Consider the following 27,914-nt stretch of genomic DNA (forward strand, 5'->3'; position numbering starts at 1 on the left):
CCAGTTAGCTCCTCAAAGATCCTTGGTTCCATCTACAGAGAACGGTATTTAGAAACAGAAATCTGAGGAGTGCCTGGCTGGCTTAGTTGATACAGCATGAAACCCTAGATCTCAGGGTTGTGAGTTAATGCCCCATCCTGAGTATAGAACCTACCTTAAAAAAAGACGTAAAAAAAAAAAAAAAATGAAACAGAGATCTGAGTACTCGATATGCTCATTGATGCTGACATGTGCCTGATCCTTGTTTCTCTCTCTTGTTTATACACACACTTGAATATATCTGTATTTTAAAAACCCATGGTCTTCTTCAGTGTCTCCAGCATCAATCCAGCACCATGATGGTCCTTCTCACCTCCCTCATTCCTTATTTATAACCTTTTTTCCTCCATCAGTGACAAAACTGGCTCTTATTTACAGTGCATTTTCTCCTTTGTTCAACTCTGATATATACAAGTAGTTTTAGAATTGCTAATCCAAACCCTTGAAAAATAAATCAAACAACCAACTCCACTTTTCATGTAAGGTCTTTTCATCTTTAGTCTCGGATTATCAGATCAAAACAGTTTCTCAAAATCAGTTAGGTTAGTTCTTTCTTCTCCACTGCCTTTCGTGTGGTCATGATTAATGTATAATACCATTAGATCCAATTGTTGTAGTCTGCATTTCGTTTTTCTGCCCACGTCGAGCTGATTATTTTTAAAAATGTATATATATACTAAAAATCAAACTTCATGGTGTAGCATCATTTGAAGGGATTTGCAAATGCAGAGTGTCCCCTACCATACATCTATACATGATAGTCCTATCACCTACATTCCCCTTGTTTTATTCCTTATTGTCAGTCTCCGATGATCCCTTCCCTTGGCCACCACTGACCTGGCTTCCAACCCTATGGTTTTGCTTTTCACGAGTGCTATATAGATGAAATCAAATAATCTGTAGTCTTTATAGCTGGCTTCTTGAACTCAGCAGAAGGCCTTTGAAATCAGGATCCCTGGGTGGTGCAGCGGTTTGGCGCCTGCCTTTGGCCCAGGGCGCGATCCTGGAGACCCAGGATCGAATCCCACATCAGGCTCCCGGTGCATGGAGCCTGCTTCTCCCTCTGCCTATGTCTCTGCCTCTCTCTCTCTCTCTGTGACTATCATAAAATAAATAAAAAAAAAAAGAAGGCCTTTGAAATCCATTCACGTTACTGGAATCAATCATTTGTTCCTTTTTATTGTGGCATGGCACTGCATTATGTGATGTGCCACAGTTAATTCACTAGTTAAAGGACATCTGTATTGTTAACTATTTTTAGCAAACATAAGCTGCTAACATTTGGATACATGTTTTTTTTTTTAAGATTTTTTATTTATTTATTTTTTTTTTTTTTTTAAGATTTTTTATTTATTTATTCAGAGAGAGAGAGAGAGAGAGGCAGAGAGAGAAGCAGGCTCCATGCAGGGAGCCTGACGTGGGACTCGATCCCGGGTCTCCAGGATCACACCCCAGGCTGCAGGCGGCGCTAAACCGCTGCGCCACAGGGGCTGCCCTGGATACAGGTTTTTTAATGGGAATGTAAGTTTCCATTTCCCCTGGGTAAACACCCAGGAGTGGGATTGATGAGTGATATGACAAGCATACATCCAACTTCATAAGAAAGCACCAAATGAGCTTCCAAACTAGCCTTACAACTTTGCATCCCCAGCAGCAGTGTCCAAGAGTTTCATTTGTTATCAAAAGAAAGTCATTAAGAAAAGAAAAATTGTACTCTATTTCAAAATTAAAGAGTTTCTGCTAAAGATGGCATTTCCCCCTTCTAATCAGCTTCTAATCAGGCTTCTGCTACACAATCCAAATCCTATCTGTGTGGAAAATCATTCTGTGTGTTCTAAGAAAGTGAATCTAAAGGAATCCGCTATTTGGAAAGGCATCTTTGGAGAGAGAAAACTAACACTACCTGCTAAATCTTGGTTGCCTATGAAACAGTGGGTTGGTTTCTAGAATCTCTGAGTTCTGATTCTATGGCTGGATGCCTGGGTACCAACTTCGAGCTTTCTGCACCCTTAGGCCCTTCTGATCCATTTATTTCCCTTGTTCTTCAATAACCAACTGGGAGCCATTGCTTGATACGCAACAGTCATTAAGGGGTATGAAAATGAGAACAAAATCTCAGTGGATTTTCCCACATATTGTCAATACACACACATATGCATGAACACGCATGTGCGCACACACACAACTCAAGCTCTTATCCTCAATCAATTGATTGATAGGTATATATGAACAGATTACAAGGGGCTTGGAGAACCATTTGAATTCTGTAACTACAGAAGATGGAAGCTGAGACATAGAAAAGGAGAGGCCTTGTCCAAAGTCAATCAGGTAATTAGTGGTGGGGACTGAGCTTATAACTTCAATCCCACACTGCCCCTGCCCTCCATTAGTTCCATGACCTGCCACCTAACCATGCCCTCAGAAAAACCTGATGCAGGACCCACGTGAGTGGCAATGTTTTATTCAGCAGAAGTCAGCAGTGGAGAGTCTGGACCCTGCTCTGAAGATTCACTGGAGGCTAAAGCTAAACTCGGCAACAGTGCTTATTCCGACTTTTGCATTCTGCAGGCAGGATGGAGCATCCATGGGTCTTTTGGTGCTTACAGACACCACCCATTCTCTCACATTCAAGAGATTTCCGCCTTTTTTCACGCCCTGAAAAGGAAGGAGAGGTGAAAACAAAAAACAAAAAACAATAAAGCATGTTTAACCAAAGCTACCAGAATTGATCTTGTACAGCAAGGATCTGCAACCTGCAGTCCACAGGGACAAAACCAACCCTCTACCCATTTTGGTGTGACTTGTCAGCTTAGAATCACTTTTTATTTTTTAATTGTAAAAAAAAACTTCAGAAGAATAAAAATATTTGATGATATATGAAAATTATATGAAATTTAAATTCAAATGCCCATAAATAGTTTCATAGACATTCATTCACAACTTGTTCATTTACATATTGTCTATGGTTGCTTCTCATGGCAAAGATAAGTTGTCATGACAGACCTCATGGCCCAGAAAGCTTAAAATATTACCTGGTCATTTACCAAAAAAGTTTATTGACCTCTGCACCATAGTGTCTTTCTTTTTCAGATGAAGGAACTTTAGATGAGAGAAAGCAAGTGACTTGGTTATGCTACATGGTTAGGGACACAGTCCACATGTTCTTCATAAAAGCTTCCCAATCGCCTTCTCTTTTTCAAAAAAGCAAAATCTTACAAGTGTGTAGCACAAGTTAGACAATAAGCATTAGACAATAAGTGGGCATTCTCACTCCTGAATACTGTCCCTCCCATCTCTCATGCTATGAGAGAGTCGTTGAATACATCGGGACATTTTAAATGCCACCACCATGGCATGTAGCTAGCACTGGTCTTCTTGGCTTCTGTGAGCTAAGCTGGAAAGAACATGGTACAGGATCAAGTTGGTTGACTATAGCAATTCAGGAAAAAACTTGAGAGTAGCGACAGCCTGAATGATGCCAAAGATTAAGAGAGCAAGAAAGACAATGATGATCAGCCACAAGGAAACTATGAATAAGTCAGAGGCTATGGCTTCTAAAAGCACTATGTTGTGATGGAAAGCACACTTGGCCAGGAATTAGGACACCTGGCTTCTGGTTCCTGTTCCACCAGGACCAGAGTTTTTCTCTGAGAGTCACAGATTCTCCTAATATTTCATAAGAAGGCAAGGTAAAATTAATTATATATATGTAATTACAAGTTATATATGTAATACATATGCTTATAAATAAGAATGTATATATGTGAATGTGTTGTGTTCATGTATATTTATGATTGATATCATTTATAAAAATATGAATATATATCCACCTATATTCATATCTATATCTCTCTATTTATCTATATCCAACTGCCTATGTCCATTAGGCTGTTCACCAAATAGGTCTGGCTCTTTAGGTTCTTCTCACAAAGTAGGATTTATCTTTTGTATGATTGGGTGGGGCCATAAGACTTGCTCAGTTAATAAATTTTAATCAGAAGTAATGTGTCCTTTCAGGGCTAGAGCCTTTCACTGACAATGTTGGGTTCCTCAGAGCTCTTTTCTTTGACATGGCAACCAGCAATATCCAGGGTGGTGGCTGTTCCATCAGCTAGGTCTGAGCAGCTGCAGTAAACAGACCCATGATGGGTTTGTATCATTTGAGCAACAATTAAATCATGACTCTCTGAAGATGCCAAGATTCAGACCACAGCATAACCTGGCGCATGCTGAAGTATGCATAGGGTTGCCAGGTAAAATGTAGGATTTCCAGCTGAATGTGAATTTCGGATAAATAACATACTCTTTTAGTATGTATAAGTATATTCCAAATATTGCATGGGATGTACTCATCCTAAAAAGGTATTTAATGTTTACATATAATCCAATAAGTAAATTTATTTTATGAGATTATTGAATATTTAGTGAAAACATCATCTGAGACTAAACCCACTTAAGCTTGAGTCAAATGCTCCTACATAGAACCTGAAAAGACTTTGAACGAGTTACTTCATTTTTTAGTCTCATTTACAAGACAGAGAACACTTACCCATAGTGTTATGAGGTACCTGGGGGACACTACATTAAAAATTTTTATTGTGATGTTTGGTAAAGAGGGAGCGGTCAATATTATATTTTGTTATTGTTAGTGTTGTTGTTACTTCATATGGAAATAATTTGTAAGCTGTAGAGATCCTGTAAGTGTTATCTACCACCGTTATGACTTATGGGTTTACTACCAACTAATTAAGAGCAATCTTGGGAAAATCTTTTAATTTTTCTTAAGCTACCCTTCTCCTTATTTGTAAAATGGAATGTGTAGTACATGCTATGCTTCTTTCAACTTTGTCACTCAGTTTTTGTACTCTGGTACCTCACTGGATCATGTGTCAACGTGGCCCTATTCCTCTCCATGACCATCAGTCATATCATCTGACCAGTAGGAGCTGCAGCTTACCTGATGTCATCTGGACAAGACACACAAGGAGGAGAAACAGGAGGAACAGTAGCCTCATAATGGGAAATTAATTCTTGGGATTATAGGAAGAACTCCCAAAGTCTGATGGTGGCTCTTTCCTCAGGGCGCATCAATGGGGGCAGGGGACCTAGAGAAAGAGTGAAAAACTCGGTTAGAGAAGAAAAGCATTCCTAGTCCAGATGTGTCATTAGGGCCTGGGTATTACTGGAGACTGTTACAACTATGGACACATGATTACAGATCCAGCTTTCCTCCTGTCACAAAGGAAGAGCTTTACAGTAAGTCAGCACTTTCTAGTTGATTTTCACTTCTGCTTATGACTCTGAGGCTTTTTATTTTTGAGAAAAAAAATCACTAAAATATGGAATTATTTTAGCAAATCACCTATCTATCCATTCACTTTTACTGCACGTCTCTACACCTGACAGCTTCCCCTTTAGAAATACAAAAAATGTTCCCTTTTTAGGAGTTAAAAAAGAAGGAACTATCTAAATGGGAATGAGCTTCTCTGCTTTTTTTTTTTTTTAACTCCTAATAATTTGGTTTTTTTTCTGCTACCCATTTAAAAGACAGAGTTGATCCGTTCTAGACAAGCTTTTGCAACACCAAACTTTGCATAGATCAAACCCGGTGAGACTTTAAGGGCCAAAGTATTGCTTAATACGAGATTTCCTCACACATCCTTGTGGGAAGGGAATTAAGTAGTAGTGAAACATAACAAGGTAGAACACTGAAATTCCTCTCCATCTCTTCCCTCTCTCCTTCGTATTGTTTATATGTCTCTCTTTTTCACCATACTATGAATTTCTAAAGCAACAAGTCCTGCTTTGTTACCTCAATTTCTCAGCACCTTGATCAGTGCCCTGGCACTGATGAATATGTGCTTGTATGGAAGAACGAATATGTGGGTGTATGAATAACAGGATGGGGAGAGGAAATAAATGAGGGATGGAGGAAGGAGGGAGGGAGCGGTGGATGAGAAGGGGACACAGGGAACCAGACTTCTCTGTTTATCTAACACAGGTCACTAATGCTGAGGAGTCAAAAGAGCAGACCTCAAAGATATCATCCAGACTCTGAAGTAAGCAGGGATCTTTGGGGGAATAGAAACAAAAAGAATTTCGCTTAATATTTAAAGAACTTTGGGGTCAGCAGATGTTGTCGGTATACGTCTTTGCTCTGCCACTTATTAGCTGAGCGATCTTGAAATAACCTTTTCAAGTCCCAGTTTCTCCTTCTGTACACTTGATGATGGATAGAGTATCATCCTCCTAGCCCTGTCTCAGAAAAAGGATCTTAGAGGAAGCCAGTGGTAGACCAATATCTTTCTATGCTGAGAGTCATGCTTTAAGTAGGATCACTGCCAGGGGTTTCAACCTACATTGTGAGGCGGGTTTTTTAGGGTTCCAGAAATCACACAAGATGTTGGTTTCTTCCATCAACATCTGGGATGTCTCAGAAAAACACTGCCTTTTAAAAACTTGAATTTGGCTAATTGTACTTTTGTTGAGCCCATGGATCTCAAAGCTTGTAGTGAAACTTTGGCCACTATTGGCATGGAAGAAAGACAATATATTTTTTTTAAGTTACCAATACTTATTTATTTATTTTTACATATTTTTTTAATTGGAGTTCAATTTGCCAACATAAAGCGTAACACCCAGTGCTCATCCCATCAAGTGCCCCCCTCAGTGCCCATCACCCAGTCACCCCCACCCCCCGCCCACTTCCCTTTCCATCACCCCTTGTTCATTTCCCAGAGTTAGGAGTCTCTCATGTTCTGTCTCCAAGAAAGACAATCTTAAAAAAGAACCTGGAATTGCAGGTTCATACACACAATTCTCCCTCGGATTTCATTTATGAAACACAACTATTGCTTATTAAGTTTGCATAATTTAATAAAATAATATTAAGCTACTTTTGACCTTCACTCTAGTAGAAGAGAATGGGACAAATTTTTCTGGAATACCTATTATGTGCTAGGAATCTTAGAAATGATATCTGAGTTCATACAACTGTCATGTGAGATACTTTCTTAAAGCAAACAGAACAAATGCAGGTTGTATGGTTATAATAAAGTCTGGATATGAACCCTTTGAGTTTATTTTACAATCTTTTCTGCTAAAGTAAGCATGATGGCATTTGCCAGATGAAGGAATGTAGCCATAGCGAGATAAACTAGTGGGGTGTGTGTAAGTGTCTGTGTGTCTGTGTGTGTGTGAAAGAAAGAGGAAGGAAGGGAGAAGGAGAGGGGGAAGGGGAAGGACATGGGTAGAGGGAGGGCAGAAGCATGAGTGAAGAGTCCTGATTAAAGGTTTTCTAAATTAGCCTCCCTCTATCAATAAGGAAAATGTGACACAGATCAGGCTGGTGCCCCCTGAGCATGTTGACCAAATAATTCATCATCCAAACTGGGACACTTTTTAGAATGCAAGGAACTTATTACTAAAGTATGCTGGAACAACAGGCATAAACTGGGACTGTCTCAGGTGATTTGGGATATTGTTACTCTCTAAGAAATCACCTGTGTTAATAAGCACACATTTCTTTGCTAGAAGTCCTCGAAGCTGATGGTCCTCCGTACAACGCCCTCATATCCCTGTTCTGGAATGACCAAGAGCATACCACCTGGCCACAAGGGGCTTCTAGGTCATGGTAACTGTTCATGGCCTTGGCTTATCTGTGCTACTCATCTTTTGCTCATTTCCTCTCTCAGGTCAAAGGCTATGGGCTGATGAACCTTGGAAGAGATAGCACTCCCTCCACACATTTGGAAGTAACGACATCAACTTAATTACTATGCTCTTCTGATTTATACTAAGGTGAAACACATTTTCACTTCTAATCATGTAGCATTCACAATCCTAAGCTAACAGAGATAGCATTACCACAGCCAATTATTAATCTGGGAGGAGACCTGAGAGGGCTCTCTTGCTTCCCATTCTTCGTGGTACAAATTGATCCACCACCTCTAGCTTTCATCACACTAAGATCGGTCAAATTATTTTTGGAGAAAGGTCGGGATATCAATGAATGACTTATTTAATATTTTGGCCCAGGCATAACCTGATGGCCAGCTGAGGACCCATTAACTAGCCTTATCCTATAGTATCTCTGCCAAGCACGCCCCTTGACTCCCATCCCCATCCACTGTGTGCCACCAAAGTAGCCTTCCCTGCCCCACCTCTCTTCCATCTGAAAGAACTCAATCTGTTTCTGACATTTTGTGTTTGTGCAGAAACAACTTAGTGATAAAATGGTTCTGCTTTCGAATTCCGTGATCTGCATTTGAACCTTTCACTAAGTAGATATCTATTTCAGTTTAGTGATATTGACCTAAAAATAGAATGTTTGCAGTAATCTGTTTAAACAAGTCACACTTAATTCTGTGCATTCACTGTGAGCGTTTTACTTCCTTGACTCCAGGAACATCACTTTTCTAATAGTACTAATAATAGCAATAATAATAATAGAAAAGAATGTATAGACAGAAACCTTTTGCCCTGCCTCCTATACTTGTATACTGAAAGCAATCCTTTTTTGTAGATTCCCCGGATATCATGCATATATTCCCACCCCTTCTTCAACCACTGATGGCTCTCTCCTGGGAAACTTACTTTGCGGTTGATTCCTCCTCTGTTCACAGGCTGTCTGCTGCCTGTCATTCCAGCATCTGGGAGTGGCTGCCCATTGCCATATAATTAGGGGTCAGATCAACAATGGGCAGAGGGAGGTCACACAGGATGCATTGTGATCCTTTACTGACAGGAGTCACTTTGGTGAGAGGAGGGGGATGAGACAGATCTGAGTGGTATCAAACCCCCAGAGGAAGAGGAGAAGTGGGGACTGTGTAGACACTCCTTCCAAAGAGTTTTGCTGAGAAAGTAAGCAAAGACAAAAAGCAATAACTGGTCAATGACATAGTGTCAAAGAAAATGTCTGTGTTTGTTTTTAGTTTTTATAGATTCAGTAGAGGGGGCAGCAGGGAGAGTATTGTTCATGAGTAAGCAAGAGAAAGGACAAGAGGGACCCAAGTGGAAAGGTTGGTCTTAGACCAGAGCACAAGCCCATTAATTCATAATCCACATAGAAAAGCTATCCTCTTCTTGCTACTGAAATCAGAAAGGTATTCCTCCCACCTGAGAGTCATAATAAGACTTGTAGGAATGTTATGGCAGTAAAACATTAATATATTTATAGGGTAAAACTTAAAAGTTTAGAAAAAAACTAAAAATCAAAATCCCAGTAGAGAAGATGATAGAATTTCAATAAACTGTAAAACCAAATCACATTTAAAATCAGATGAAGTCTAATCAATAATAAAACAGGCTAGAAATAAAGAATAAAGAGACATGAGTCATCTGAGGTATTATATCAACATGACAAATCAGACCAAGGAGATGAAAAGGATGAACAAGCTTGTGGCTGTTAATTAATGAACAGGAATTCGGAGCCAGGAGCAAAAATGAAAAATTTAAACTTGAAGAAGATTAAGGATTTTGGAAGCCAAGGAAAATATTGACGGTCAGGAGAGATCTAGAAAAGATGAAAGTTTCCAGTTAATAACCTGAGCTAAGGAAAGCTGCTGAAGAGTTTTAAGAAGATTAATGTTTGAAAGTATGATCTGTAAGATCCCTCCCAAGTTATTGCAAAGTAAGAGATTGATAAAGCTTAATGCGGCCCTTCAGACGAAGAGGCCCTGGGTGACAGGAGTATGATTCTGAGGGTGTGATTTCACTCCTTTTCATATGTGTTCTGAGGGGCACATGACACAGGGATGCGCAGAGGGAGTGGATGTTGGCAGAGGCACCACGGGCTTTTGCGTGAATAAACATAAAAAATGTGTATGATCCTCTCCACAATGGTGGCACTCTGCCTTTATTTTGTCTGTGGCTCATTAAACAAATCCAGGTTTTGGTGCTATACCCTGGATATATATCAAAACATATAATTTTTAAGTAGTAAAGTAAAACTTCATAGTTTAAGGCCTAAATATCTTAACAAAACCAACGACAAAAACCAAAACAGAATAGTGATTCAGCACCGAGAATCCAAACCATTTATTCAAGGAAGCTTCTCTCCAACTGGGGAGAAAGTAAGATGATAATTTATAAGTGCCGAGTAAGCATAAGCATTGAAGGTAACAATGCAGGTCTTTCTCCAAAGCGACACTGAATTTCCGTTTTCATTACATTATGTAACTCTGCCTCAGTGTTTCACTGGGAGAGAATCGCAATGGGACCAATGGGACCAGAGCTGCCCCATAGGACTTTGTGTTGATAGGAATATTTTCCATCTGTGAGGCCCAACATGGCAGCACTGGCCACAGGGGGTTATTGAGCACTTGACTGGGTCTGACTGAGGATCTGAATTTTAAATTCTATTAACTTTGAATTAACTAAAATTTATATTCAAGTAGCTGCCTGCAGCTAGCGTCTACTGTAGCAGACAATGCGGGCTTAGATGCAAAGCGATATAGTGCGACCTCAAGATTAGACCTCTCCTGGCCCACAGCCTTCTCTTCTCATTCTTGTTGCCTATTGGAGTGCCTGACCCAATGCTGCCTCTTCGTATTTGTGAAGGAATGAGTTTATGATGGCTATCTTCTATTTGTGTTTATTAACACTGTCGGGTTCTAGTTCGTTCCCTGTAGTTCGTGAATTCCTCCCTTTGCTTGGGAGGTGATAATCTAGAATATCACAGCTGGAAGATACACTAAAGGGCTTCCAGTTCAGGAAAGTCAAACAGCTTGGTCATTTGGCCATAACGACTGAATCTTTCAGGAGTGCTGTGTTGAGAAAGACTCTGAGGCCATTTCAGCAAGAACTAGAAGAATGCCACCATCAATGGGTTACATGGTTGGGAGGTGGATGTGAAGAGGGGAAGGAGAGGTGCCCCTGTTATGTATTGCTGCAAAACAAATCAGTCCCAAACCTAGTTCTTTTTTGTTACTTTATTATTACCACTCATGGGGATTCTAAAGATAAATTAGGATGAGCTGGATGTCTGGGGCTAAGAGATGCTCATGGGTCAGCAGTGAGATGGGGCTGGAAGCATTTGGAGGCTCACACACATGCCTGGCACATGGGCTGGAAGGTTCCTTGCAGGGGCTGGAACAGCTGGAGCTGGTGGGGCATCTGTGTCTCCATGTAGTCTCTCAGGCCACAGTTTCAGAGCCACCAGCCTTCTCACACAGGGCCTCCAGGCTCCTACGGTGTGTGTCCTCAGAAAGAAAAGCCCAAGTGTGGCTTTGTGACCTCAGCAGCCCCTTAGCATCACTTTGGCCACTCTCTTAGTTGATGAGATCACAAAGCCTTGCTGGGGTTCCAGGGGAGGGGACATGGACTGCACCTCTTGGTGGAAGACCCACTTGGTTCTGGAAGAGTGTGTTTGGAAAATACAATCTGCTCCATGCAGAAGCAGAGCAGAGGCACATGTGCCAGATAATGACTTATTTTTTAAAAAATATTTTTATTTTATTCATATGAGATAGTACAAATGAGTAAAAGCATGAGCAGGGGAGAGGAGGAAAAAGAGAGGGAGAAGCAGAGTCCCTGATGAGCCGGGATCCCAAAGTGGGGCTTGATCCCAGGATCATAACCTGAGCTGTAGGCAGACGCTTAACTAACTGAGCCACCCAGATACCCCAATGACTCATTTTTCAAAATGAAACCCAAAGGGGTTAACTGTCTTTCCCAAATCATTTAAGACCAGCCCCGCTGCCCTGGCAAGAACCTGGAGTTGGGTTTGACCTCCTGGAATAAAGATGACAGGGCCACTCGAGAACCCACCCTGCCTGGCTGCTAGAACAAGGGCAGCTCTACCCCTCCCTGCTGCCTCCTGGGGCTGTGGGCTGTGGCCTCTGTCGGGAACAGTACAGAGAGCGCCCCTTCTTCCTTCTGCTCTACAGATGTGAGATAGGCAATGCCTAAGTCCTCCTCCCCCATTCGCCCCAGTGAGGATTTTCTTCCTTCAGGACCAGTTCTTTAAGAAGGAGCTGAGCATGGAACACCCAGGTGGCTCAGTGGTTGAGCATCTGCCTTTGGCTCATGGCATGATCCCAGGGTCCTGGGGTCTAGTCCCACATCGGGCTCCCTGCAGGGAACTTGCTTCTCCCTCTGCCTGTGTCTCTGCCTCTCTCTGGGTGTCTCTCATGAATAAATAAAATCTTTAAAAAAAAAAAAAAAGCAGAAGGAGCCGAGCAGATTCAATAAGAAAGAATTGGCTGCAGTCTTTAAAATTAATATCTTTTATCTTTTGTCTCTATACTTGCAACAACACTATAGGCTATATATAGTTTTATCCATTTAAAAGATGAGGTGAGGGAGCTTTAAAGATTCTAAGTAACTCAATTCATTGTTTACTCCTTTATCTGACCAGAGTCATCATTGTGATGATAATGATGGTAATACAATAGCTACAATTCATTGATCCCTTTCTCAGTGCCCACAACTGTGCTGTAGCTCTTCCCAAATCATATCCCAACAAATCCATATAACTGGCACGAAACCAAGTCCGCCAACCTCCTGGGATCAACCTTTCGTTTATATCAGAATCATATACCTGAAGTTCCCTCCTCCAACATGCAGGTAGGTAAAATCCCTTTTTAAGATTTCTTAGGATTTCCAAGTGTGCTTGTGCTCATCTGGCATCAAACCCCAGCTGCCAACATCTCCCGCTGACGTAGGAAAGACATTAGGATTGGAAGCTGACGGCCAAGAAAGAATTCCTGTGAAATCTTTGGTGCAAAAGGGTTGTTTTATTAAAGCACGGAGACAGGACCCATGGGCAGGAAGAGCTGCCCTGTGGTCATGAGAAGTGGCCCATTGTATACTTTCAAGTTGGGAGGGGGGCAGGGAGAGCATAGGTCTCTAAGAAATTTTGGAAGCAAGGTTTCCCGGACCTTTAGGGATCTAGCTCTTAATGGGGAAGGTCATTTGTTACAGTCTATTAAACCCTGAGTCATGAGACCCTTCAGATGTGTATCGGTGGGCCATGTGCTTGGGGGATGATCACCAACACATATCTTGGGGGTTTAGAGATAACGGAAATTTCTAAAGGAATTTTTATATGTTAATGGAGACTCACAGGATCCTGGGGTTGGGGCTAAGATTGCCCCTTGCCCTCAGCAAAGTATTAGCATGGAGGTGATTGTGTCCCTAGAGGAATATCCCTCTGCCTGTTTCAATGACTTGACAATGGGCTGTAGGTAGTAAGGATATTTAATAAGTTTTCTTCTGCCTTTGTTCCCACATCACCACCGCCTTTGGATCCCAGGTATGGATCCTGCAGCTACTTCTGTCTCTTGCTTCTCAGACTCAGTGTGATATGGTCCCTTGTTCCTTGGCTGAGATCCCACACCCCAAAGGCCAATTGTATGTGACAAGGTTTTATGAATGTTGGAAACAGTGGATGGGGCAGGGGTGTGAGTCACTGCAGAAAACAGAAAACAAATTACCAGTAGACATGACAGCCTTTTGCTGCCACCTCCTCCTCCAGACTCTCCCTCTGGTGTCCCTCCTCCTGCTGTCCCCCTGGGCATCAGCATATGCCGCCCCAAACATGCCACTTAGACATACAGATTATTTTGAGCTGAAGGCAATTGAGAAATAACAGATGCCAAAAAAAGCTCTCTGCTCTCCCCTAGCATTTGCCCAAAAGCAAGCCTAGACCTAGACTCACCAGCCCAGAGATGGTAGGAGAGGAATCCACAGAACAAACTTGCTAACATAACTCTTGTCTTCCGTTAGTCTCCCCATCTGGTTACTTTCCCACCTTTTGCTGCCCTGAAAGCCTCAACTCCTTTTCCTTCCTCTTGTGACTTCTCTGCATTTATTGCTCTTTGTTACGATGTTCTAAAAGTCCCAGATTCTAACCTCCCTCCAAGTTACTCACCCCTGGGTTTCTCCCACACATATACACACTGTACATGTTAATAAATTATATTTTTCTCATTTTTATGAGATAGAGAGTCAATCTCTCTATTAGCAGTTTAATTTCTAGGATCTCAGCTAAGAACCTAGGAAGGTAGGGAAAGGGTCTTTCTTCCTCTAAACCCCGTGGGTCTGAGACCCTGGTGGTGTCTAAACAGCGTCCTAATGAACAACTAAACTTTTATTTTCAATACATAGATCCATTTAGCACTTATTTTTCTTTATCTCCATATTATGTATATTTCCAAAAGCTTTGCTTTCAAAACTAAAATGTCTATTGTGTTTGCTTAAACCATAGAGCAATTTTCTCTTTAAAAGTCAATCATGGGGATCCCTGGGTGGCGCAGCGGTTTGGCACCTGCCTTTGGTCCAGGGCGCGATCCTGAAGACCCGGGATCGAATCCCACATCGGGCTCCCGGTGCATGGAGCCTGCTTCTCCCTCTGCCCGTGTCTCTGCCTCTCTCTCTCTCTCTGTGACTATCATAAATAAATAAAAATTTATAAAAATAAATAAATAAATAAATAAATAAATAAATAAATAAATAAATGTCAATCATGGGGATCTCTGGGCGGCTCAGTGGTTTGACGCCTGCCTTCGGACCAGGACACAATCCTGGAGTCCTGGGATCGAGTCCCAGTCGGGCTCCCTCCATGGAGCCTGCTTCTCCCTCTGCCTGTGTCTCTGCCTCTCTCTCTCTCCGTGTCTCTCATGAATAAGTAAATATTTAAAATAAATAAATAAATAAAAGTCAATCATTCACCTGTTACCCAGGAATGAGTGAAATTACTAAAAATCTGCATTTTTCCCCTTTTGACCCATTATAGAGTAATTATTTTTCCATAATAGAAGTGAGAGAATAACTATTAGAGTCTAATCTTAATCTGCGTTCATAAAACTCCGGAACACCACACAACCAGAATTACAGGAAATTGGTTCCCTGATTCTGAACAGTGATTTAACTAGTTTTACATTTTACAAACATATCTTAGGGGAGCGGCTTCCCGCTCCACCATGGTCTTGGCAGTTGGCTTTCCTTATTTCTACTTCTGTCTTCTGCAGCATTTTTGTATGGGGAAGAAACATCTGCCAATCTCTTCCCAGTTATGAGGGCATCTGAATGGAAAACAGAAGCCACTGCTCCCAATACAAGATAAAGGAAACAGAACCCTTCCAGAGAGACCTGAAAAGAAAAAGGAGGTTAAAAATTTGTTCACACACCATTTCAGGAAGACTCCAAGCACGAGTCATCATCCCTATATAAATCCTTGAAGGGGCACCTGGGTGGCTCATTGGGTTAAACATCTGACTGTTGGTTTCAGCTCAGATCATAATCTCAAAAAAAAAAAAAAAGATCATAATCTCAGGGTCCTGAGATCAAGCCCTCCCTTGGGCTCCCTGCTCAGCAGGGAGTCTGCTTCCCCTCTACTTCTCCCTCTGCTCCTCCCCTAGCTAGTGCTCCCTCTTTCTCTCTGAAATCAATCAATCAATCAATCAATCAATCAATCAGTCCTTGAGGCAAAATCTTCTTTCCCAAGAACAGGGCTCTATGACCATGATAATTTTGACATGGGTGTGACTTCTCATAGATAATTTTCTGACGAAGGTACTGGCTCTGCTGTGTCTCTGTGGATACTTGTTCTTGAAGAATCAGATGGCTGGACACTCTAATTTGTGGCAGAGTGACTTGGGCCACTGGATGTGTTCAAGGGGAAGAATGTTGAGGGTTTTGTGCAAATGTGTCTCTACCCCAAGAAAATAAACTAGAGACCACTAAAGGTCAGTAGTTACCAAACAGAAAAAGCAACCCGGAGGCCGTTTGTTTGCTTTTCATTCTCCCAAATTATCTGGTTCATTGAGCATTTGGGCTTAGGTGAGAAGCGAAGACGCAATGAAAGGGTAATTATTGCTTTATAAACATTTAGTCATCTGAGTGCTATCATATGAACATAGCAAAGTTATACAAACGAGATTTACAGTGTTATTTCATATTTTTGCTGTTTTCTCAAAACCTTCTCTCTCTTCTTCCCTCCCTCCCTTCCGTCCTTTTCTTTGTCTTTTTCTTTATCTTTTTTTTTTATCTTTTTCATTTCTTTCTTTTTTTTAAAATTTTATTATAATGACTGTAAGTGTCAAGACAAATTAAAGGAAGGAGTAGTAACCAAGTGAATGATGCTAAAGCTCGCCCACACTCAAAAAGATGTGACAGTGAACAATATACTCCTGATGATTTCCCTTGTGGAGAGACTACACAGGGACACACACTGGCAAAAGCTTCCAAAATGTATAATGGGAGCCCTAGTCCTATTATGAGTTTCTCCAGGTGACTGAAAACCCCACTGATTCTAAAAGGATAAAAAAGACAGCCAGGATTTCTATCCTTGGAGTAAAATGAACCCTATTTCTACTTAGGAAGGCACGGTACTTAGGCTTTAAGCATAGACCCTTTGATCTTGCCATGAAATAGCAGTGGAGCGTTACCCACTGATTTAGTCCGTTAGGCTGAGTTGAGAAAAAAATGAAACTGAGAACTCCCTTAAGATCTTCTGCACCTTTCATGGTAAAGGGAGAGTATTTAGTTGGAATGAATGATTCAGATAATCTATTTAGTCTGGAAAAAATTAGTGAGAAATTTCAGTCTATCTGCAAATTATTTCAAGCTTCTTAATTCTCAGGTCCATCTTACCTGGAGCAGGTGACGAGAATAAAACTGGTAATATGAAGAAGAGACAATGGATCTTCATGGTTGACAAACTCAGGGACTAGCTAAGGATGGAGAGCAAGGTGATTTTCTTTCATTTTTCGTAAAGATTAAGGGAACTTGGTTACTTGCAGAAGCAATGTTTGCAATTCTAGTAAAATTACACTACAGTGAAAAGGTTGCATCTTTCCTTCTGTCTCTTGTGTCTTGCCAAGACACATAACATGTCTCCTGAACCACAGGATACTATGCCTCAGAAATTGCTATCATGCTTCCATTTGGGATGCAGAAAGCATATGCACAATTGGATTCTTTCTGGCAGTGGATCCAGGTGGTGTGGAGCTAGGCCTGGTCTGTGTCCATTTGGTAGCCATCCTAGGATGCGGAGCCTGGGTTTAATCTGTTCCCATTGTGGTTCTTCTAAGCTCCCAATTTCCTGTGCTCCCTGCAAGGGACAGGAGGCAGAATGAGGCCAAAATGGTTTTCAATTCAGTATGCCTAGGGGATAGTCAAGCCTGGCTGTGAATCAGGACTTGGTCAGACCGAGAATCTCTATGGATACTCTGGGAGTTTGGGCAGGACAGAATAGGTTAACTATTGGACCTGAGAGAAGACAGGAAAAGTAGGTTACCTTCAGCAGGCAAAGGACCCCATGACACCTGAATTTTCATATACGATTGAATTTATGTGAAGAGCCTCTAAAATTCACCACCAATTACGATACAGACTATGAATTAGGGTGATATCTTGTTTCTCCTCTTCAAAGAAATACTGACGGGCCAAAGTAACTGGATTGTCACTTCTTGATGTCACTTCTTGATGACACTTTCTATGCAAATGAGGATTCTAGGAACCTGCCTTTGTGACTTCAGGTTATTCGTAGAGTATGATCATTCTTGTTCAGATCCCAAGTGGCATTTGAAGATGTTGAAGGTAACATGGTGTTTTGTGTGGCAACAGTTTGTTTTTCTTAGAGTAGCCTTCTGGGGGTATGTGATGAATTAATAACTAAACCTCCAATCATAGGAACAAGGCTTCAGTGGTGTAGACCTACCGAGGAAATGCTTTTGGGGGGAGAGATCTTCTTGGAGATGTAAAATCGCAGGACAGAGCATGCGCTCCACCTCCACCAGGGTGCACCTTTTCCAAATAAATACAAACTACATATCTGAAATAAACAGGTCTTTTTTGTAATGGTGAGCGCAGGGCCCTTACTCAGGGAAAGAAATCGGACACATGAACCATGGGCATTTCTATGAAAAAAGATACATAAATAAAATGTTGACAATTTTTGCAATTTTTTTCTCCACTATACAGCGTAGCTTTGGATCTTTTGTGTGGCTGATGAAAGGAGGATGGGACTATGGCTAGATGGACCTCCTCAGAGCCTGAGGATCACACAGAAGTGAGTGGCCATGGACACGCTTGTAAGCCCCACTTTACTCGATTATTCAGGCAACCTTAGCCATTCAGGGTCTTTTGTGGTTCTATACACATTTTATGATAGTTTTTGTCTCTGTGAAAAAATGCCATTGGAACTTTTCTAAAGATGATCATTTTAAGTTTAATTCACGTTTTTCATAGGAAAAGGAATAACATCTTTGTTGGAGTTAACCAAATTCATCATTAATACTCACCTGATAAGGTAGAAATAAGACTGAACATTAATTTGATCATAAAGACATCCCTGAGTGCTGCAGACCATCTTTTTCAGTAAGTTGGGAAATCTGTATTTCTAACACAATTTTATAGCCCTCAATCTATTCTATTTTGTTTTTTAAAGAAAAAATGGTATATATTTAAGGCATACAAAATGATTCGATATGTATCCATAGTGACATGGTTACTACAGCCAAACTAATTAACGAATCTCCTCACATAGTTACTGTCTCTTGGTTGTATGGCAAGAGCACCTGAAATCTATATTCTTAGCAAATTTCTGGGGTTCAACACTGTATTACTAACCCCGGTCATATGCTGTACACAGGATCACTAGACTTTCTCATCTTACATAACTACCACTCTGTAGCCTTTGGCCAATATCTCCGTTTCTCTCAGGACCCCACCCCTAGTAACCACCATCTGACTCTGCTTCTAGTATCCAGCTCTTAGATTCCACGTGTCCGTAACAACAGGCAATAATATTTCCTTTCTGTGTCTGTCTTATTCCACGTAGCATAATGCCCTCAATGCTGTCCACATGGTTGCAAATGACAGGATTTCCTTCCTTCTGAGTGGCTGAATAATATTCCATTGAATGTATAGCACACTTCTTCACCCATCCATCCGCTGATGGATGCGTAGGCTGTTCTCATATCTTAGCTATTGTAAATACCGCTGCAATGAGCATGGGAGCACAGATAGCTCTTCAAGATTCTGGTTTTGTTCCTTTGAGTCTATACTCAGAAGTGGGATTGCTAAATCCCCCGGTATATCTTTTTCTTGAGGAATCTGCTTACTGTTTTCCACTATGGCCATATCATTGTGGTCGTACTAATTGACATTCCTATTAATAGTGTACCACAGAGGCCCATGGTGGCTCGGTTGGTTGGGCATCTGCCTTCAGCTTGGGGTCATCATCCTGGGGTCCTAGGATCGAGCCTTGCATTGGCTCCCAGGGAGCCTGCTTCTCCCTCTGCCCCTCTCCTTCTTGTGCCCTCTCAAATAAATAAATAAATAAATAAATAAATAAATAAATAAATATCTTTAAAAAAAATAGCATACCAAAGTTCCTTTATTTTCTACACCCTTACCAACATCTGTTTTATTTTTATTTTATTTTTTATGCTGGCCGTCCCAGCAGGTGTGAGGTGATAGGTGGTTTTGATTTGCATTTCCCTGATGATTAGTGATGTTGAGCATCTTTTCATGTGTCTGCTGACCACTCAGAGCAAAGGAAACAACAAAATGAAAAGACGACATACAGATTGGGAGAAAATGTTTGCAAACCATATATCTGATAAGGGCTTAATATCCAAAATATGTAAGGAAAACATACAACTCATTAGTAAAACAACATACAAGCTGATTTTAAAATGGACTGAGGACCTGAATAGACATTTTCCAAAGAAGAAGTACAAAGGGCCATTGGAGTTTTGATATTGATTCCATTGAATGTGTAGTTGCTTTGGAAGCACGTCTTAAACGTAAGAGAAAAAAGGGGGACGTGACATGCCCTTGCAGGAGGTAATGGTGAGGGTGTGAATTACCATCACCTGGTGGCAACTCTTTGTCTAACTCACCCCAAGATGCATACATGTTTTCATTTTCCTGCCTGCTTAAAGGGAGTGTGTATATCCAAGGCATCTTATGAGTTCCCCCCTTTTTTTCTTTTTCCCTCTTAATGAACTAACAATGTCATGGTCCTCTCAAAGATTACCAGGTGTCCATTTTCTTTTTATTCACTTTTATCCTCTTTACTTCGGGTTACTTCCCTTTATTCTAGCTCTTTAGGGTAGACATTTATGTGGTTGATTTGTGAGATTTACTCCCGTTTACCTTAAAAGCATTTGGTATTATAAATTTCTCTCTAAGCACCGCTTAAGCTGCATTCCCACAAATTTCGGCATACTGTTTTCATTTTTAATGAGTTTAAAATATTTTCTGACTTCCTATGTGATTTCTTCCTGTACCCATTAGAAGTATGTTGATTAATTTCCACATATTTGGGGATTTTTCAAGATATCTTTGTAAATTCCACTGTGGACACACACAGTGTATATCTGTGTAACACTGAATAAATTGTTTTCATTTTTGAGACTTGTTTTACAGCCCAGTATGAGCTGTATTGCATAACATTTTAATGGATTCTGTGATTATTGAGTAGAGTGTCCTATAAATTTCAATTAGGTCACACTGAATGGTAACGTTGTTCATGTCTTCTGTATTATTGCTTATGTTTTGTCTGCTTTTTCTTTTCATTACAAGTGAAATAGTGACAATATCTAATTGTATTTATGTATTGGCTTTTCCTCTCATTTCTATCAATTTTCCCTTAAGACTTTTGGGACCTTGTTATTCAGAGCATGCTAATTTAGCATTAATATATGTTCTTGGGGAATTAACCACCTTATCACTGGGGAAAGTATCTCTTTTTATCTCTGGTAACGCTCCTTCTAAAATGAACTCTGATTTATAGGCAATTCGCCAACATGGCCAATTCCATTTTCTTTAGATAAATAGTTTCCTTAGCATACTTGCTTCCTGTCTTTTATTTTTAATCTATCTTTGTCTTTCCATTTGATATCTCAAGTGGATTTCTTATAGACAGTACGTATCTTTTTTTTAAGGTTTTATTTATTGATTTGAGAAAGGGAGAACGAGTGGTGGGAAGGGGCAGAGGGAGAGAGAGAAGCCGACTCCCCACTGATCGGGGCACCCCAACGCGGAGCTCAATCCCAGGACCCTGAGATCACAACCTGAGCTGAAGGAAGACATGTAACCAATTGAGCCACCCCGGCACCTGTGTATCTTATTTTTTAAGAAGTTGGCAATTGGAGGAAATTGAAGCAGTCATCAAAAACCTCCCAAGACACAAGAGTCCAGGGCCAGATGGCTTCCCAGGGGAATTTTATCAAACGTTTAAAGAAGAAACCATACCTATTCTCCTAAAGCTGTTTGGAAAGATAGAAAGAGATGGAGTACTTCCAAATTCGTTCTATGAAGCCAGCATCACCTTAATTCCAAAGCCAGACAAAGACCCCGCCAAAAAGGAGAATTACAGACCAATATCCCTGATGAACATGGATGCAAAAATTCTCAACAAGATACTGGCCAATAGGATCCAAGAGTACATTAAGAAAATTATTCACCATGACCAAGTAGGATTTATCCCTGGGACACAAGGCTGGTTCAACACCCGTAAAACAATCAATGTGATTCATCATATCAGCAAGAGAAAAACCAAGAACCATATGATCCTCTCATTGGATGCAGAGAAAGCATTTGACAAAATACAGCATCCATTCCTGATCAAAACTCTTCAGAGTGTAGGGATAGAGGGAACATTCCTCGACATCTTAAAAGCCATCTATGAAAAGCCCACAGCAAATATCATTCTCAATGGGGAAGCACTAGGAGCCTTTCCCCTAAGATCAGGAACAAGACAGGGATGTCCACTCTCACCACTGCTGTTCAACATAGTACTGGAAGTCCTAGCCTCAGCAATCAGACAACAAAAAGACATTAAAGGCATTCAAATTGGCAAAGAAGAAGTCAAACTCTCCCTCTTCGCCGATGACATGATACTCTACATAGAAAACCCAAAAGTCTCCACCCCAAGATTGCTAGAACTCATACAGCAATTCGGTAGCGTGGCAGGATACAAAATCAATGCCCAGAAGTCAGTGGCATTTCTATACACTAACAATGAGACTGAAGAAAGAGAAATTAAGGAGTCAATCCCATTTACAATTGCACCCAAAAGCATAAGATACCTAGGAATAAACCTCACCAAAGATGTAAAGGATCTATACCCTCAAAACTATAGAACACTTCTGAAAGAAATTGAGGAAGACACAAAGAGATGGAAAAATATTCCATGCTCATGGATTGGCAGAATTAATATTGTGAAAATGTCAATGTTACCCAGGGCAATATACACGTTTAATGCGATCCCTATCAAAATACCATGGACTTTCTTCAGAGAGTTAGAACAAATTATTTTAAGATTTGTGTGGAATCAGAAAAGACCCCGAATAGCCAGGGGAATTTTAAAAAAGAAAACCATATCTGGGGGCATCACAATGCCAGATTTCAGGTTGTACTACAAAGCTGTGGTCATCAAGACAGTGTGGTACTGGCACAAAAACAGACACATAGATCAGTGGAACAGAATAGAGAATCCAGAAGTGGACCCTGAACTTTATGGGCAACTAATATTCGATAAAGGAGGAAAGACTATCCATTGGAAGAAAGACAGTCTCTTCAATAAAAGGTGCTGGGAAAATTGGACATCCACATGCAGAAGAATGAAACTAGACCACTCTCTTTCACCATACACAAAGATAAACTCAAAATGGATGAAAGATCTAAATGTGAGACAAGATTCCATCAAAATCCTAGAGAAGAACACAGGCAACACCCTTTTTGAACTCGGCCATAGTAACTTCTTGCAAGATACATCCACGAAGGCAAAAGAAACAAAAGCAAAAATGAACTATTGGGACTTCATCAAGATAAGAAGCTTCTGCACAGCAAAGGATACAGTCAACAAAACTCAAAGACAACCTACAGAATGGGAGAAGATATTTGCAAATGACATATCAGATAAAGGGCTAGTTTCCAAGATCTATAAAGAACTTATTAAACTCAACACCAAAGAAACAAACAATCCAATCATGAAATGGGCAAAAGACATGAAGAGAAATCTCACAGAGGAAGACATAGACATGGCCAACATGCATATGAGAAAATGCTCTGCATCACTTGCCATCAGGGAAATACAAATCAAAACTACAATGAGATACCACCTCACACCAGTGAGAATGGGGAAAATTAACAAGGCAGGAAACAACAAATGTTGGAGGGGATGCGGAGAAAGGGGAACCCTCTTACACTGTTGGTGAGACTGTGAACTGGTGCAGCCACTCTGGAAAACTGTGTGGAGGTTCCTCAAAGAGTTAAAAATAGACCTGCCCTACGACCCAGCAATTGCACTGTTGGGGATTTACCCCAAGATACAAATGCAATGAAACGCCGGGACACCTGCACCCCGATGTTTCTAGCAGCAATGGCCACGATAGCCAAACTGTGGAAGGAGCCTTGGTGTCCAACGAAAGATGAATGGATAAAGAAGATGTGGTTTATGTATACAATGGAATATTACTCAGCCATTAGAAATGACAAATACCCACCATTTGCTTCAACGTGGATGGAACTGGAGGGTATTATGCTGAGTGAAGTAAGTCAGTCGGAGAAGGACAAACATTATATGTTCTCATTCATTTGGGGAATATAAATAATAGTGAAAGGGAAAATAAGGGAAGGGAGAAGAAATGTGTGGGAAATATCAGAAAGGGAGACAGAACGTAAAGACTGCTAACTCTGGGAAACGAACTAGGGGTGGTAGAAGGGGAGGAGGGCGGGGGGTGGGGGTGAGTGGGTGACGGGCACTGGGGGTTATTCTGTATGTTAGTAAATTGAACACCAATAAAAAAAATAAAATAAAAAAAAATAAATAAAATTAAGAGTTTTAAGCTTCAAAAAAAAAAAAAAAAGAAGTTGGCAATCTCTTCCTTTGAGATAGAATCTTAGCCACACTCTCTTGTGCAACCTATAGAGCCAAGTTTCCAACTGTCATTATTTTTCTTCTGCCTGAAGAATTATTATTATTATTTTTGATAGTTGATGTTGTCTGGTGAGGAATTTTCTTAGCTTTTTGTTATTGTTTAAAAAGTTTTACCTTGGGCAGCCCGGGTGGCTCAGCAATTTAGCACCACCTTCAGCCCAGGGCGTAATCCTGGAGACCCAGAATTGAGTCCCATGTCGGGGCTCCTTGCATGAAGTCTGCTTCTCGCTCTGCCTGTGTCTTTGCCTCTTTCTCTCTCTCTCTCTCTCTCTCTCTCTGTGTGTGTGTCTCTCGTGAATAAATAAATAAAATCTCAAAAAAAAAAAAAGTTTTACCTTTGGGCACCTGAGTGGCTCAGTCAGTTAAGCCATTGCCTTCAGCTCAACTCTTGATCCTGGGGTCCCTATATCGAGCCCCACATCAGGCTCCCTGCTCAGCAGAGAGTTGGCTTCTCCCTCATTTGCAACTCATACTCCCTCTCTTGCTCACTGCCTTTCTCAAAAAGATAAATAAAATCTTAAAAAAAATAAAAGTTTTACCTTATTTTTTTTAACAGATTTTATTTTTCAGGGCAGCCCGGATGGCTCAGCAGTTTAGCGCCGCCTTCAGCCCAGGGCATGATCCTGGAGACCCGGGATCGAGTCTCACATCAGGTTCCCTGCATGGGGCCCGCTTCTCCCTCTGCCTGTGTCTCTGCTTCTCTCTCTCTCTCTCTGTCTCTCTGTCTCTCATGAATAAATAAATAAAATCTTTTAAAAAAATAACTCTCAGATTTTATTTTTCAGAGCAGTTTTAGGTGCACCACAAAACTGAGCAGAAAGTACAGCTATTTCCCGTCTACCTCCTGTCTGGACACATGCACCACCTCCCTCAAGATCCATATCCTCCCAGAGGATCTGTTACTTACAACTGATAAACCTATATTGCCACATCATTATTCCTGGGAGTAGTTCCAGACTGGTTCCCTTTAGAGCTCAACAGCGCTACTACAAAGGCAAGCCCTTTCTGAGGACTCTCATCATGTTGCTGTGGGAACGCACAAGTTCCAGCCTGGTACGTGTTCCTTGAACTGTCCATCCAATCCCTCAGGTGTTTTTGTTTCCCTGTGGATTTGCCAAGTTTTACCCCAGACGTGCTCAGACCAGCACTCAGGGCAAGATTCAAAGGAGCCCTGTGCTGCACTTGGGAGCTCCACCCCCATCTAGATGCCCCCTTCTGCTTTTCCGCCCGGGGAATGGGGGTGTTATGCTGCCTGAACTTTGATTCCATCTCTCGGACTCAGAAGGATTGCTGGTCTGCTTGGGTTTTCCTTCCCTGTGCTTTGGCCTGGAGTCTGCTTCCTGCAGGAGACTGGAGACAATGGATCTCACTCATGTGGCCCCCGTTCCGGCAGCCACAGTCCCATGCTGCTGGCCAGCCGGTGCCTAGAAGGCTTGTCTCACATCTCTACTTCCCTAGTTGCATCATGTTGGAGGGCAGTTTCCACAGAAGTGCATGCTTTTTTGATAAAAAGTGGGATCTAAGTTCTTCTTTTTGGGAATCTGCTCACTCCCCTCTTCCTGAGAGCCTGGTTCTCTTGTCTTTCCATAGGGCTGATGTGGGGCAAGTTGGGCCTCCCATGGCATCTCCTGGAGTCCTTCAGTATCCACATAGAGAGGACACTGAAGAGTTAAACTGCAGAGCCTCAAACCGCTGGAATGTACTTCGGTAAACACTTTCTGCGCAGCTTTTATGCTCAAGACACTTTCCTAGGCAGTCCAGCAATGATTAAGACAAGGTCCTTGCCCTTAAAAAATGATGCAATCGAATAAAGAGATTGGAAATATGCAAATATATACACCGCAGAGGTCAAACAGATTCACAGAAGGAACACTCAGTCAGAACCCTGCAGTGAATCAGGGGAAAGCTCCTATTCTTTTGGGAAAGCGGCTCTCTTTGTAAGGAGGAGGTAGGATTGTGATGGTCCCCGGGGGATGGGTGAGAGTTGGAAGGGCTACTATATGCCAGGTATGAGGTCAGCAGGAGCAGGGGCGTGGGTGGTAGGAAAGCAAGGGGAATATTTTGGGAGGAATAGGGAGTCCAACCTCACCTGGGCACATAATTTGCAAAAGAGGAGTCAAATCTGATAACGCTTGTAAAATGAGTTTAGGCCCCTTTGGAGATTCCTCCAGAGATTATCCTGTGTTTGAATTAAAGATGAGTCAGTGAACACTTTCTAAATTATCACGTGGTAACAACTGCCACAATAACCAGACTTTAAAAAGAACGATCAAGCTTCTAATTCTTTTGAAAAAAAAAATATTTAATTCGGTTTTTCTTCTATAAACTTCCAGGAGGCATTTTCACACTTTACAACGCTCCCATCCCATTTCTGGATTTTTTTATTTCTTTCTTCGGCAGCATTTTCGGCCAGTGGAAGAACAGCGGCCTATCTGCTCCTCCTTTGGCAGGCAGCTCAGCAAGGCGCACCGACCGCTCCTTATTCTGCAATAATACCTCTGCAGGGTATTTATAATTCCCCCATTTCCTGCAAAGAAAAAAACAGAACGTGCCGGAAAGCTTTAGGAAGGCTTTGCTCCGAGTACAAGGCTTTTGGAATTCCCCAGATATCTGATGTCTTCCCTTTCTCTTACTCTTCCCCTGAGCCCCAGTACACACTTCTCCTTAGGGTCAGGTAGGGAGTTCAGTTATAATCCTCATTGTACACCTCACAGGGATGAAGACATACATCCATTTCTTTAAATTAAGAAATGAGGAAACACATGGTATAAAGATACTGGTTAGAATTTGGTAGATAGGGATCCCTGGGTGGCGCAGCGGTTTGGCGCCTGCCTTTGGCCCAGGGCACGATCCTGGAGACCCAGGATCGAATCCCACGTCGGGCTCCCGGTGCATGGAGCCTGCTTCTCCCTTTGCCTATGTCTCTGCCTCTCTCTCTCTCTCTGTGTGACTCTCATAAATAAATAAAAATTTAAAAAAATTTTTTAAAAAAAGGATTTGGTAGATACCAGTTTGTAATTTCCTTTACACATAAAATATTATTCTGATCACTATTAATCCTTCAAGGGAATTGTTTGTTTTTCTTTTATTTTAGGGTGTTTTCTTTCTTTTTTTAAAAAATTACTTTTTCTTTTTTCTGTAAAATGAGAAAGTAGAGAAAGGACTATGCAACCAACTGTGCTTCTATAGGCTTTTATAGGCCACAGCTCAGCCCCACAGGGGCGGTGGGGGAGGGGCATGGCCACCCTGGGGCCCAAGCCTTGGAGCCTACAGGTGCAGGGGCTGGTCACAGTGGTCCCTTGGGGGCTTGCCAAAGACTCTACTTGCAGTCACTAAGCTAGTAAGTGGAAGTCTGTGCTTCTGATCTCAGATTAAATCCATCTCTCCTGTTGGTGTTAAAGTTTTTGTATCACTTTCTTTATGTCTCACGAGTAGGTAAAATGGTCTTTCCATAAAGGGGTGGTCTTTGTGAGCTATTTAGTCTCTGGGAAGATTGGAAAAACAGCTTCAAGATCCCTGATGAGTCTCACCAGAAAAAAAGAAGATGGTGACATCTGTTCCCATACAACAAATATACCTGGTCTACAGTTCCCTGAAGAATGGAGAAAGGCAGACTCTGAATGACATATTTGCGATTCCTTCACCCCTCTGGCCTCCCCACCCCATCTTACCTGGAACAGGCATCAAGAACAGCAAGGGCAACAGGAGGAGAAGGTAATAGATCCTCATGACCAACAGGCTTCGCGACAGGCTGAGACTGGATGGCAAGGTGCGTGCACTCGTCCACTTTATAAGGTTGCAGGACACACAGCCATAGGTACAAGTAAGCAGCGGCTGCAATTCCTGTAATAGTACAATGATGACAATATGACTTGTTTCCTGATGCTTCATGCCAGTGTCTCTTACCCCACAGACCACACCCACTCACCCCAAGTTAATTGCAAACCAAAAGGGTGAAGCAAACCTGATGTGAGCA

The 27,914-nt window shown here is 41.5% G+C and overlaps 1 protein-coding gene and 3 long non-coding RNA genes across 17 annotated transcripts; 1 reads left to right on the forward strand and 3 right to left on the reverse strand.

The window, feature by feature from the left end:
- Nucleotides 1-2,484: 2,484 nt before the first annotated feature.
- LOC140604567 (uncharacterized) lies at nucleotides 2,485-8,780 on the reverse strand. The gene is made up of 3 exons (XR_012007378.1): nucleotides 8,635-8,780; nucleotides 4,997-5,144; nucleotides 2,485-2,694 (listed from the first exon to the last, which is right to left on the reverse strand). It is a non-coding gene; the product is annotated as an uncharacterized lncRNA (long non-coding RNA).
- A 23-nt stretch (nucleotides 8,781-8,803) lies between these two features.
- LOC140604569 (uncharacterized) lies at nucleotides 8,804-26,913 on the forward strand. 14 transcript variants are annotated; one of them, XR_012007392.1, is made up of 9 exons: nucleotides 8,804-8,901; nucleotides 12,398-12,606; nucleotides 15,012-15,149; nucleotides 16,625-17,583; nucleotides 17,968-18,077; nucleotides 18,235-18,363; nucleotides 24,724-24,991; nucleotides 25,529-25,645; nucleotides 26,339-26,913. It is a non-coding gene; the product is annotated as an uncharacterized lncRNA (long non-coding RNA). The 14 variants fall into 14 exon arrangements; XR_012007380.1 differs by having other exon boundaries at nucleotides 17,968-18,055; nucleotides 26,339-26,912; XR_012007391.1 differs by having other exon boundaries at nucleotides 16,625-16,733; nucleotides 26,339-26,909.
- Nucleotides 12,749-17,484, reverse strand: LOC140604568 (uncharacterized). The gene is made up of 4 exons (XR_012007379.1): nucleotides 17,282-17,484; nucleotides 16,636-16,715; nucleotides 14,313-15,132; nucleotides 12,749-13,450 (listed from the first exon to the last, which is right to left on the reverse strand). It is a non-coding gene; the product is annotated as an uncharacterized lncRNA (long non-coding RNA).
- On the reverse strand, nucleotides 24,729-27,829 carry LOC140604566 (beta-defensin 103A-like). Its single transcript, XM_072775804.1, has 2 exons — nucleotides 27,610-27,829; nucleotides 24,729-26,465 (listed from the first exon to the last, which is right to left on the reverse strand). Exons 1-2 carry the CDS (start codon nucleotides 27,827-27,829, stop codon nucleotides 26,320-26,322), a joined length of 366 nt encoding a protein of 121 aa, XP_072631905.1. The 3' UTR covers nucleotides 24,729-26,319.
- Nucleotides 27,830-27,914: the final 85 nt, after the last annotated feature.

The sequence above is a fragment of the Canis lupus genome, chromosome 15 (genome assembly GCF_048164855.1).
Source record: "Canis lupus baileyi chromosome 15, mCanLup2.hap1, whole genome shotgun sequence".
NCBI classification, from domain to species: domain Eukaryota; kingdom Metazoa; phylum Chordata; class Mammalia; order Carnivora; family Canidae; genus Canis; species Canis lupus.